The sequence below is a fragment of the Lynx canadensis genome, chromosome A2, assembly GCF_007474595.2.
Source record: "Lynx canadensis isolate LIC74 chromosome A2, mLynCan4.pri.v2, whole genome shotgun sequence".
Classification (NCBI taxonomy): Eukaryota; Metazoa; Chordata; class Mammalia; order Carnivora; family Felidae; genus Lynx; species Lynx canadensis.
In genome coordinates this window covers 18,859,301-18,872,816 of record NC_044304.2, presented here as the reverse complement: position 1 = coordinate 18,872,816, position 13,516 = coordinate 18,859,301, and the positions used below count along the sequence as shown (strand labels likewise).

The 13,516-nt window shown below is 41.5% G+C and overlaps 1 protein-coding gene across 13 annotated transcripts in view; it reads right to left on the bottom strand.

Annotated features, from left to right (window-relative positions):
• Positions 1 to 13,516, bottom strand: part of RBM6 (RNA binding motif protein 6) — a 104,982-nt gene that overhangs the window by 16,253 nt on the left and 75,213 nt on the right. For 11 of the 13 annotated variants that reach the window (XM_030306814.2, XM_030306815.1, XM_030306813.1 and 8 more), the window contains one exon: positions 6,222 to 6,296. In XM_030306814.2, coding sequence (XP_030162674.1) covers positions 6,222 to 6,296 — 75 coding nt within the window. Of the gene's footprint in view, positions 1 to 6,221; positions 6,297 to 7,253; positions 7,421 to 10,135; positions 10,226 to 13,516 lie in introns of those variants that run through there. The other 2 variants (XM_030306821.1, XM_030306824.1) reach the window with 2 other exon arrangements.

Below are 13,516 nucleotides of genomic sequence, written 5' to 3'. Positions count from 1 at the left end.
GGTTAAGCATCCGACTCTTGGTTTCGGCTCAGGTCCTGATCTCACACAGTTCATGAGTTCAAGCACTGCATCAGGCTCTGTGCTGACAGCAGGGAACCTGCTTGGGATTTCTCTATCCCTCTCTGTCTCTGCCCATCCTCAGCTTCCTCTCTGTCAAAAAACTAAATAAATAAACATTAAGACAATTTTTAAAAATTAAAAAAACAAAAGAAAAGAAAACTGGTTGTTAAATGGTTTATAGGATACTACTGCCTCAAAGCCATTGCCATTCACAGTCTGCATCCAACATTTCATTCTGAACTGCTTATGACAGCCCCAACCAGGCTTGGCTGGAACTGAGAATTCATTTATCAATTCCCCTTAGTCAAACACTGATTTTAAAAAGGGGCAACAAAACAGGAGGAACGTACTGAAGCAATGTGAATGTAGTTCTTCTTGTCTGAACCTATGAATAAAAAGTTAAGCACATTGCCCAACCCCAAAGACCCTGAACTTTTGCCAATGAGCTTCTAAGTAGTATGAGGACAGAGAGTTGACTGGCAGGAAACCAAAGAGCAGGAACCATGAAGAAAATGCTGCTATTTGAGCAGGACCTTGTAGGGCAAGTAAGGAATGCCAGATGGAGGAGAGAACAATAATCACAGAAGCAGAAACTAGTGAGTAAACAGCACACATCAGGTACCAGGCCTGTTTCACACATCGTCACTTAAATGATTTGGACAACTATTATCTCCTCATTTTGTAGAAGATGAAACAGGCTTGGAGAGGGTAAGTAACTCGAGTAAAGTCATTATAATTGATTATTTTGTTGTTCCTGTCTCTGTGTCAGAGCCCCTGTCTACTGTCAAGTGACTGTGGTACCTCTCTGCAACATGATTCCCCTCCCCTCTCTATTGTCACCTTTGGCCAACAGTGTGAGTGGGCCTGGCAGAAGCTCTAAGAGTCATCGCTTTGTGAGAACGAGCCTCTCATTCTCTCCCTCAGCCACGGGGAGAGCAATACCACATTGGGACTGTTCCATCCACCTGCATCCCAGAAAGAGAGGCTGTGGAGAACTGAAATAATGACCCATAGCTCCAAACATGTAATTCAAAGAATATGTGGGGCGCCTGGGTGGCTCAGTCAGTTAAGCGTCTGACTTCAGCTCAGATCATGATCTCGCAGTTGATGAGTTCGAGCCCCACATTGGGCTCTGTGCGGACAGCTCAGAGCCTGGAGCCTGTTTCAGATTCTGTGTCTCTGTCTCTGCCTCTCTCCTGTTCACGCTCGGTCTCTCTCAAAAATAAAACAAACATTAAAAAAATTTAAAAAAGAATATGTATATCAATTTAAGTCACTAGGATTTGGAGGCTGCTTGTTATTACAGAAGAGATGTCAGTGGTAGGTCAGAAGCCTAACCTTGGTTGTTTTTGTCCACCTTCCCACCCACCCCTCCCAGTCACCTTGGTTTTTTTAAGTACCATAACCTTCACCTGTTTCACATGTCCAGTAATTTCCAGTATATGTGGGAGTGCAACCATCACTACAGTCTAACTTTAGAATGTCTTCATTGGCCCCATTCTCACCAGTCCCATGGAATAGTACAATATAATGTCTTTTGTGTCTGGCATAGTGTTTCCAAAGTTCATCCATGTTGTAACATGTTTCAGTACTTCATTCAATTGCCAAATAGCATTCCACTATATGGCTGTACCACATGTTGTCTATCCATTCATCAGTTATGGACATTCAGTTGTTTCCACTCCTGGGCCATTATAAATCATACTGCTATAAATATTGTTTTTATTTTTTTTAATTTTTTTTTTAATGTTTTATTTTTTTTTTTAATTTTTTTTTTTTTAACATTTATTTTTTTGGGACAGAGAGAGACAGAGCATGAACGGGGGAGGGGCAGAGAGAGAGGGAGACACAGAATCGGAAACAGGCTCCAGGCTCTGAGCCATCAGCCCAGAGCCCGACACGGGGCTCAAACTCACGGACCGCGAGATCGTGACCTGGCTGAAGTCGGACGCTCAACCGACTGCGCCACCCAGGCGCCCCTAATGTTTTATTTTTGAGACAGAGAGACACAGAGCATGAACGGGGGAGGGGCAGAGAGAGAGGGAGACACAGAATCGGAAGCAGGCTCCAGGCTCTGAGCCATCAGCCCAGAGCCCGACGCGGGGCTCGAACTCACGGACCGTGAGATCGTGACCTGAGCTGAAGTCAGACGCTTAACCGACTGAACCACCCAGGTGCCCCTAAATATTGTTTTTAAAGTTGGTGCACTCCACATAAGGACAAAGGTCACATATGCAGGGTTGATCCCTCAACCCTTCCAAAACAGCACAGAAATTACAAAGTACTCCTGAAACAGCTAAGCAAGTGGCTTGTCATCTTAGGGGACAATGTAACCAAGCCACTCTGCTCTTTCAAGCAATAGTTTTGGCAACAGCTATATAATTTTGACATCAGATATTAACATCTGTTTTCTGCTAGTTAACAGAAAATAGAGTTCAAAATTGCCCCTTTAATGCTAGCTTCCTCCAACTCTGATTATAAAAGAAATAATACTTGTGCATTATAGCTGATTAAGAAAGTATAAAAGAGGGAGGAATCACCCATAATCTCAAAATGTAGAGGTAATCACTATTAAAATGTTAAATGTTATCAATATCCTAATGGTCTTTTTTTTTTTTTTTTTTTTTTCAGAAATGGAAAAGTTTTTCTTTAAATTTATGTGGAATTACAAAAGATCCTGAATAGCCAAAACAATTTTACTTAATTTTTTTAATGTTTATTTATTTGAGACAGAGAGAGGGAGAGAGAGTGAGAAAAATCATGAGTGGGAGAGGGGCAGAGAGAGGAGATAGAGAATTCCAGCAGGTGCCGTACTGTCAGCGCAGAGCCCGACACAGGGCTCAAATTCACAAACTGTGAGATCATGACCTGAGCTGAAATTAAGAGTTGGCTGCTTAACTGAGCCACCCAGGTGCCCCTAGCCAAAACAATTTTAAGAAAGAACAAAGATCGGGTGCCTGGGTGGCTCAACTGGTTAAGCGTCCAGCTTTGGCCCCGGTCATGATCTCATGGCTCATGAGTTCAAGTGTTACATCAGGCTCTCTGTCAGAGTAGGGTCTGCTTCAGATCCTCTGTCCACCCCGCCTGCTCTGCCCCTTCCCTGCTCATGTGCTTTCTCTAACTCTAAAAAAAAAAAGAAAAAAAGGAACAAAGCTGAAGGACATACTTATCAATTCCAAAATTTACTACAGAGCTACAATAATCAAAACAGCATGGTACTAGCATAAGGAAAAAAATATAGATCAAAAGAATAAAATTGAGTGTCGATAGAAATCAACCTATAGACCCCTGTCGATTGATTTCCAACAAGACTGCAAGACCACTCAATAGGAAAAGAATTGTGATTAAATAAATGCTGCTGGGACGACTGGATACCCACATGCCAAAGAATGAAGCTGCACAGCATGAACAAAAATTAACTCAAAACAGATGAAACATCTAAATATAAAAGCCAAAACTATAAAATTCTCAGAAGAAAACAGGGGTAAATCTTCATCACCTCGGATTTGACAATGGTTTCATGATACCAAAAGACAAACAACAAAAGAAAAAACAGCTGAACTAGACTTTATCACAATTTTTATGCAAAAAACACTGTAAGAAAGTGAAAGACAGGGGCGTCTGGGTGGCTCAGTCAGTTGAGCATCCAACTCTTGACTTCAGCTTCCCAGGACACCCATGATCAAGCCACGCATCAGGCTCTGTGCTGAGTGTGGAGCCTGCTTAAGATTCTCTCTCTCCCTCTGTCCCTCTCCCTTGCTCCTGCTTGTCTGCACTCTCTCTCATGAATAAATAAATAAAAAAAATAATAAATAAATAATAAAAAAAATAAGATAGAAAGTCAAAGACAACACACAGGATGGGAGAACATATTTGCAAATCACATATCTGATAAGGGTTTTATATCCAAAATATATAAATAACTTTCACAACTCAATAACAAAAAGACAACTCATTAAAAATGGGCAAAGGACTTGAATAAACATTTCTCCAAAGAAGATATATAAGTGGCAATAAGCACATAAAAAAGATGCTCAACATCATTAGTCACAGGGAAATGCAAGTTAAAATCATGAGATATTATTTCACACCCACCAGGATGGCTATTTATCAAATAAGGGTTGGGGTGCCTGGCAGGCTCAGTTGGTAGAGTGTCTGACTCTTGATCTTGGGGTTGTGATTTAGAGCCCCACTTTGGGTGTAGAAATTACTTAAAAATAATCTTTTTTTATTTATTTTTTTGTTTTTTTTTTTCAACGTTTATTTATTTTTGGGACAGAGAGAGACAGAGCATGAACGGGGGAGGGGCAGAGAGAGAGGGAGACACAGAATCGGAAGCAGGCTCCAGGCTCTGAGCCATCAGCCCAGAGCCTGACGCGGGGCTCAAACTCCCGGACCGCGAGATCGTGACCTGGCTGAAGTCAGACGCTTAACCGACTGCGCCACCCAGGCGCCCCAAAAATAATCTTTTTTTAAAAGGGGGTTAAAAATTACAAATGTTGGCAAGAACTGTGCAGAAATTGGAACTCCCATTTATTGAGGGTGGGCATGTAAAATGGTGCAGATGCCGCCTATAGAAAACAGTTTGTTGATTCCTCAAAGAGTTAAAACATAAAAGTAACATATGACCTGACAATTCCTGGGTATATACCCAAAAGAACTGAAAATGTGTGTTCAAGCAAAAACCTGTACATGAATGAATATTCACAGCAGTCTTATTCACAATAGACAAGATGTGGAAACAACCCAAATGTCCATAAACTGATGAATGGATAAACAAAATGTGGTATAGCCAGATAATAATTATTTGGCCTAGAAATGAATGAGGTACTGATCCACAGCATGGATAAACCTTGACAACATGCTGAGTTTGAAGGCAGACACAAAAGACCACATATTATATGATTCCACTTAGATGAAATATCTGGAATAGGCAAATCCACAGAGCTAGAAAGTAGATTAGTGGTTTCCTAGGAAGTGAGGAAAAAGAGAATGAGGAGTGACTGCTAATAGATACAGGGTTTCTTTCTGAGGTTATGGAAAAAGTTCTAGAACTAGATAGTGTTGACGGTTGTACAACATTGTGAATGTACTTAATGCCACCGAATTATATGTTTTAAAATGGTTAAAATGATAAATTTAATGTGTATTTTATCACAATTTTTAAAAAAGTTAAATGTTTTCATAAAATGACACTATAAAGTAGTATATCATGAAATATGATACTTTGGTCGATGACAACCACAGCTATTCAAATTATATTTCACTGAGATTAACAAAATGTCAAACTAAAGTTTTTACTGAATTTTACCAAGTTCTATAATGAACTTTTTAATGAATCCTGGTTCAGGAACTTTGTAACTTTTTTAAAAAGTTTATTCATTTTGAGAAAGAGAGAGAGAAAGAGAGAGTGCACATGCACATGAGAGCAGGAGAGAGAGAGAATCCCAAGCCGGCTCTGCACTATTAGCACAGAGCCCGATGTACAGCTCCAACTCACAAACCGTGAGATTGTGATCTGAGCCAAAATCAAGAGTTGGCTGCTTAACTGACTGAGGCACCCAGACACCCTGAAACTTTGTAAATTTTTCACAATTATTTTTGAAACTAAGCAGCAATGAAAAATGACAAATTTTATTTTCATGCTCATTTACAATCTGGCTAGACTTCTAAGAAGAGTATGGCCTAAAATCTTTAAATCTGCCTTTCGAGAAGAATATTAGAGTTTAACAGAGGTATGATGCCACAGTACCTAAAGTTCCATATCCTTGGAAACCTTTTAATATCCAAAAAATATATAACTCCCACAGAACCAGCCTTTCAAAACACTAATTCCCCTGTAACCACCCCCAGGAAGGGTAACCAAGGAGAGGTTTAAGTCAAGGCACTGCTTTCAGTTCATCATCAATAGAAAAGCATGGCATATGTCCCTTGAGAAGGTGCCTCCAACAGGCCAATAGACCCAGAACCCTCTATGGCCACAGACAGCAGCCTGGGAAGCAGGAATGGTGGCTGACCTTGCTCTGACCCTCAGTTCATCTGATCTAAGGAAGAAGAGCTCAGTGCTCAGCAATGCATACTACCAGATAGCACTCCTGGAGACACGGAGGAGCTATGATGCTGGATCTTTACTTCTAAGGAACAGAATTCCAGGCACTTACCCGTTTGCAGTACCAAAAGTCCGGGCCTGATATATACTCAAGGATGACCTCTTTGTCATGGATCATTAGAGTTCCCTGTGAAGACAAAGACAGAAGCCATCAACGTCAACCCTCAGAGAAACAGAGAGACAGGAAGGCACAGACCGCCTTTCCAGTCCCCAAGCTGAAACATTTTACATAGAGTGGCCTATTCATCAACAAAAGGAAATGGCTGTTTTAAGCCACAGACTTGGGGCAGTGTGGCAGAGCAAGCTTAAGCTTAAGCTTAAGGAAAGGGCGTGGCAGAAGGTGATATCAGTCTTCGGCCTTGGCTCCTGTGGGTCAGGGTGCTGTCCTTGGGCAGGATAGGCCCAGTCTACTTCTCCAGAGGTCATGTAGTGCACTTTCACATGAGTCCCAGCAAGTCTCCCCCACCTGGCTTGGCGCTAGCACACTATCAAGAAGCAAACTCTTCCTTCTGCAGCACAGAGGCACAGGAGCCCTCTCAATTGTCTTCTTTTCCATGGCTAACTCAAAAATCTCCTTGGGAGAGGTAGGTAGGGCTCTTAACTTTGGTGCCTGAAAACTTTCTTTGGAACACTGGCCGCATGGCAAAAGCACCAGGAAAAGAGGCACAACCCAATGACAGGCAGAAAGGAGAAAGGTGAAAGCTTCACGGCAGGTCACATCCTTATGGCAGGAACCTGAATGGCTGGTGGTGGCAGCAGAGGTGTTGGCGGCAGTGGTGGCAGCAGCATCACTCTGGCTTGGAGCCTATGGAGTGAGCTAGCCATGAGATCTGAGGAGCAACCATTGGCAAATAAGCACTCTGGGGAAGTCTGGCACAGGAACAGGTGGGGAAAGGGGATCAGTAAGCCTGCAGTTAACAGAGTTCCTTTGCCTCTGCATTTTAGAAAAGTCACAAATTCTATTTCATATTAAGAAAAAGTTAAGTTTTAATAAACACTAGCCAGCAGACACGTGTTAGAGTAGAGGAAAAAAATCTCTGCCTACTGACAAGAGACCCTCACCCACACTGGTAAGTGAACTAACCGAGAATGCGACTCTGGAACTAGCCCCTGCGCTGTGTTCATTCTCCGCCCTCTAGGGTCCTCTGTGTCTCCTCAGACAGGGCTCTGAGTTCTACAAGGCATTTCTTTGCAATTGGACCTCAGTTTCTTGCTTGAATCCATACATCTGTCAAATAATGCTTTACCTCTCTGCTTTTCACACCAAAAGAGTCAAGAGAAATACATAGAATAAAATTATTGTCTTGTCAAAACCAAAGGAAATCTGCCCACCTACCTAGGTCCTAGAATCTGGTCTCTGAGAAATTGTTTCTTGGCTCGTTCTCAAGGTTAGAGGATGATGGCAATAAAAATTTGCTAACGTTTATTAGGCATTTACTCAGAGCCAGGAACTGTTAAGTATGTTATTTTATTTAATCCCCTAAATGATCCCATAAAATAACATTATCTCCACTTTACAGATGAGGAAACATGCTCAGAGTCAAGGTCATCCAGATGGTGAAAGGTAGAGCCAGATTCACAAGTGGGGCTGTAGATAAGGGACCTCCTGCAGCATTCATCAACTCTTGTTCTGTATTAGGCACAAGCAATCTGCTCTCAGAAACCAATCCAGGAAAGAGCAAAACTCTGCAGGCACAGAGGGTCAGGGAACTATCACTCTGCCAAGCTCTACCCACACAGGAGGTTGGTCAAGATGGTACCCTTCCACCCAGAGGCAGTGTATCACATCATTTAAGAATATGGACTCTGGATCAGGTTCCCTAAATCTGAATCCTGCCTCTACCTCATGACCTTTAACAAGGACCTTAATTTCCATGTTCTTTAGTTTCCTCATTTGTAAAGTAGGGATAACAGTACCTATTTCATAAGGAGGTTATGAAGATTAAGTAAATTAATACATGTAAAGAGCTTAGAATGGAATACAGTGAGGGCTCAATAAATGTATTTCAACTCCTAAGTGCTAAAAAAGGACTAGAATCAGCAGGTGAGACTAGACAAGGTCAAAATGCCACTCGCTTCACCTCATTTGCTTGACAGGTTAATATAATATTTCACAACCCATTTCAATCTACTAAAAGACTAAAGCTTTCACAGGAAATGGTCACCACACATCAGAACCTATATCTTCATGACAGCACTTAATGTTAGTTGTCAATTGCTGGGCCAGATCTTAGTGTCCAGGCTAAATCCTGCTGGCCTTTTATTATCGTACCAAGTGCAGTACTTGGTATAGAAAAGGAACTTAAGCACTTGGGGAATGAACAAAAGACTAAATGGATCCAACCATCCCTGGAAGACTGAAGCGCTTAGCACACAGTGGCTCCGGAGGGAGGTACTGCTGTCGTAGTGTGCATCTGTACACCCAATCCACAAAATGTGTGGGTTGCCATTCGAAGAGTGAACGGTGCTGCAGAACAAGGCACTACTGTGAATACAGTCAATTGCAAATTTTGATTTTACCACTTGAGGCATCAGTAGATTCAGGAATTTCTAAGGCAAAGAGCCTTTATACTTCCAGGGTAACAAACATGTGACTCCAGGAATCACGGATGACTTTCTGTCCAGGGTAGGAAACTCCTCCTGCCAGGAGCACTATTAGCATATCAACTTTAGGAAGACTGCCTTCACCTCATGTGTTACAAAGGCAATGATTCCCAATTCCTCAGAGTCCTCTACAGCTAGGACGACTCTTTCTTTTCAACCTGCACACGGCAAGACATAAAGCTGCCAGAGGAGACCACTGCTAAAGAATATGAAATGGTTTTAACATCACTATTGAAGAACAGCCAATTGTTTTAATAAGAATAAACAGACACAGAAATCATGTGAATGAGAACAATCAGGTTTATCTAGGATTGATTCCCCAGCTGCTATCACACTTAGTCTGCCCAAATATACCAAGCACAGGTGTGATATACACTATACCCCTCCCTATCCTGTGGCCAGGCCCTTTCTTCAGACTGCGTACAAATCTGCCAGTGACTCCTAAGGAAGCAAACTGTGGGGAGTTGAGTTAGTAAAAATTTAGATAAATATTAATAAGTAAAAAATAATAAGTCATTAAAAATGATTTCATCACTTTTTGGTTGTCTACTTTTAATTGTCTATCATCTTCCATCTTCACACATTAGGGCTTTTATTCATCATTTGAATTACTGAGTTTTAATTATTAAGCTACTAAGGCAAAGGTACCATGAAGACCACGAGTCTAACTAACCACGTCTGGCTCCCAAAGAAGAGGAAATGTCAAATTTTACATTTGAAAGTAAAACCAAAGACACCTCCTTTCTCAGTAGTGTTAGACTGGGCTTAAATTAGATTAAAATCTGCTAAAATTCTCTAAGACCAAAGCCCTCACTTGACAAAGTCATCTAGAGATGTTCTTAACTATAATCTCAAGGGGTTTTAACGTGAAGCTGCAGGAAGCTAGAGACAACTGCACTCCTGGAGAGTAAAGCAAGTCCTTATTCTCCACCTCGGGGACACTAGACAAGAGCACACTCTGGGTCTGAGGGCTGCTGAACTCAACACAATCATTTCCATTTCCTTTTTCAGCTGCTGCTCCCAGAGACTTCATTCATAACTTCATTTTGTGACTGTCAACCTGTGGAAAGGACTTGGGTCAGAGAATTAAATAAGAATCTACCACATGGTTCACCTGGCTTATAACCAAGCCCCAAGAATTCTTAAGGTACTAGGGAGGTACAAGAGCACATGGGAAGGGGAAGAACATTTCTGGCCAGCAGCTCGGCATGTGTGTTGAAGATCTCCAACACAAGTGCAGTCCTAGTCACACTGTACTGACAGCATGGCGGCTGTGCGGGAGAACTGGTATCCCGTTAAAGCGTGGAGTGAGACAGGATCAAAAGGCAGGGAGAAAGTATGTAAGCCTTGTGTACAACTCACACTGAAACATCAGCAATCCCTCCTCGTAGATTTGTGCTTCTTCCAAACACAGGATGAGAAAATCAGGTTACTGGTGGCTGAGAACTGGTACTGTTTATCAGAGATAGTAATCTTTATTCACAAGGCAATTACAGTTTACAAAGGCATTCTTCATAAATGTCACCTTGCTCAATCCTCACAAGTAGGGCATATATAGAATTTACTTCCACATGGGAAAGAATGGCTGGGATACATGGAACAGCTTGCCCAAGGTTACAGAGCTAGTTAGCAACACATATAGAACCAAAAGTCGGGTTTTCTTTTTGCCATACTGTTTTTCTTTGTTTTTAAGCTTCCAGGGAGTCAGCCATCTTATAATAGTTGACACATGAAAGGTGGCTTCTGATGAAAAGATGCATAAAGTCTAAAGAAATTTGCAGGCAATGGCCCCGTAGGGACTTTTTAGAGAGACTGTCGTAAAGACCCTGCTTCCTGACTGTGTTGCCAACCCCCCCCCCCAAATGGCCTGCTCAAGTGGTCTTTACGTTCTTAAAGCACTACAATTACTTTAGGCACAAGCCTAAGACAAAGACAGTTGGTAGTAAGTAGCTGCTACCAGCAGTTTCAACCACCTAGCAATCAAATGGTCCCACAGAAAGAATACAGCAAGAGGAACAAAACGGTTTAAAAACAGATGTATGTCATTCCCCTTAGTATAAAAGTGTAGTTTTTATAGAAATCTTTTGCAAAGCAGACAGGATCAATTTTTCTAGTGCAAGGATATGCTCTAGTTCAAACATTTTATAAAACTTAGTATTTCCAAAGGCCAAAACCAAAATGAGACAGAAGGAGGAAAGGGAGGAAGGAGGTAAGCAGAGGTAGAAATTCAAAGAAGAAATGCTCTGTGACAACTCTGTAGGAGTTCTGTCCAGTGATCTCCATACCCTCTGTTAGACTGGCTTTTCAAAGAACAGGGTCTAAGTGCCCCACTGAGCAGCCAGGAGATGAGGCCCTGATGGATCTCCACTGGAAACAGAATCCCACTTCAGGGTCCAATTTAAAGTTGAGGGACAAGATTGGGGTGCCTGGCTGGCTCAGTAAGTAGGGCATGTGACTCTTGATCTCAGGGGTGTTAGTCTGAAGCCCACATTGTGTGCAGAGATTATTTAAACAAAAATAAAATCTTTAAAAATTAAAAGTTTTTCTAAAAAGTTGAGGGGCAAGAAGACATTGCAGTCTCAGCTGCTACTTCATCTTGATATCTTTTCTTGTCTAGATGTAAGCACAATTTTTTTTTCTAAAACGCTTCCTAAAATATACATTTCATTACCAGACCAGTTTATCATTTCCTAAGAGGACACAACCAGCATCTTGCTAAAACCTTATTTGTGCTCTCTGAAGCAATATGGCTGGCCTGTGTTTCACTCAGCCCAATCCACCAGGCTCAGCAAAGTCAGGGTCTCAAGATGAATTCTGTACCAGGAATACAATACACTCTCGACCAGGCCCTGACATAGAGCAACTTGATTACTGCAAAAGTATCTGGTGCTAAAAACATATTCCACCCCCTTCATCACCATTCCCTGATAGTCTTTGGTGCATTTTTTTTTTTTTAAGAGAGAGAGAGAGAGAGAGAGAGAGAGAGAGAGAGAGAGAGAGAGAGAGAATTTCAAGCAGGCTCCATGCTCCACAAGGAGCCCAACACAGGGCTTGATCCCATGACCCTTGGATCATGACCTGAGCCGAAATCAAGAATCAGGCTGGGCCACCCAGGCACCCCCCAGTCTTTGGTGTATTTTTAAGATCCCAGTTCTTCTAGAAAACGCCTCTTGTAATTATGAAAGAAAACCAGTAATCTACAGTCTTGGAGGTAATTCAACAACTTAGCTCCTCAGAAGACTTAAGGAAGACTTGCTTACCAAGGGATCCACAAAACTCTCCTATCCTAAGAGTCATCTGGGTCAAAAACAAAGATGCAAAATAAAAACAAATACATGAGTAAGCAAATAAGTAAATAATCAAAACAGCCAAAAGTCTTTTCTTTCCTTGGGAGAAGGTGAGGCTCCTGGCAGAGGCTGAGACCAGGTAGATGGATGGGGCACTCAGCAAACTCCTTCACCACAAACATATTGCTCTAAAGAAATTATTACTAGATCCAGCAACTGGTACTTACAATAACTGAATAATTGTGAACCACTAAACTGCAAACATTTTTGAAAATTTCATTTTGTTAGAATTGTGTATGTTTTAAAGTAATTATTTCATTCAATGTTGATAAGGACCTCAGTCTAGTTAAACAATTTCCCTGGTTAATCAATACCTTATTTCCAAAAAATTCTTAATGGAAGTAGAAGATCACATTGGAACAGATCTTACTGATAATCCTCAGAATTCCCTTCAGAATTCAGGTTTCTATAACCTCCACTTTTTTTTCTCACTTGGTTTCAATTGCATTGTGATGAAATCAAAGTACTCATAAAGTAGAACAGATACAGAAATAAGATACAGATTGTTCCTTCCTAACGATTTTCTCAATTAACCCTAAAAAAATTGTGAGGTATGCAGAGCAGAGGTTTTAGTCCCAAATAAAAGAGGGGCTCTCTGCCTACTGCAGTTAGGGACATTTTCTCCCCACACTGCTGAATAACAGAACACTATATATATAAACACTCTTTCATATCCTGAGATGACTATTGCTCTAGCTCCCCCTGCTCATTTCTCTGCAAAAAGTGGACCTAAATTAAACATATAGTTATGTTTCAATGTCTAGGGCTCTAAATCAAGTCACTGTAGGGGAAGTAAAAGGGAGTTTCTAAAATCATTGTGGTAAATGTAAAGTTTCTTATTTTGTTTATTGAGTAACATAATCAAAACATTTCTCATTTCTTTTTCTGTATGCAGAGCTCATGCTGGGAGGTGGGAGGAAAACCCAAGAGAGGCCCACAAGTCTTAAGACACTGCAGATCACACCCTGAGGCGACCACGAAGGCTACAGTGTTCCCCAGGTATCCCCCAAAGAGCCAGCAGCTCTTCTTCCGGCCTCCCATTGAAAACATTATTTCTACTGCTACCTCCCACCCAAGAACCTTAGCTTCTTGAAGACTGTCTCTATGCTTTCAGTGTCCTTGCTCAGACATTTCAGAAAGCCCTGCTGACATACTTTCTGCAGAAACAATGTCCTGAAAAGATGAATAAAATACAGTGCCAGACTTGTGAATACACAATGTTCAATTGCCACTTTAGGTCGGTAAACACCCACCATTCTTTTTTTCTTAGGCAAAAAGCTACAGATCCAAGGTACAGAATCAGGCTGGCTCAGCTGGAATAACATGCGACTCCTGATCTTGGGGCTGTGAGTTTGAGCCAGACCCATGTTGGGTATAGAGATTACTAAAGAAAACA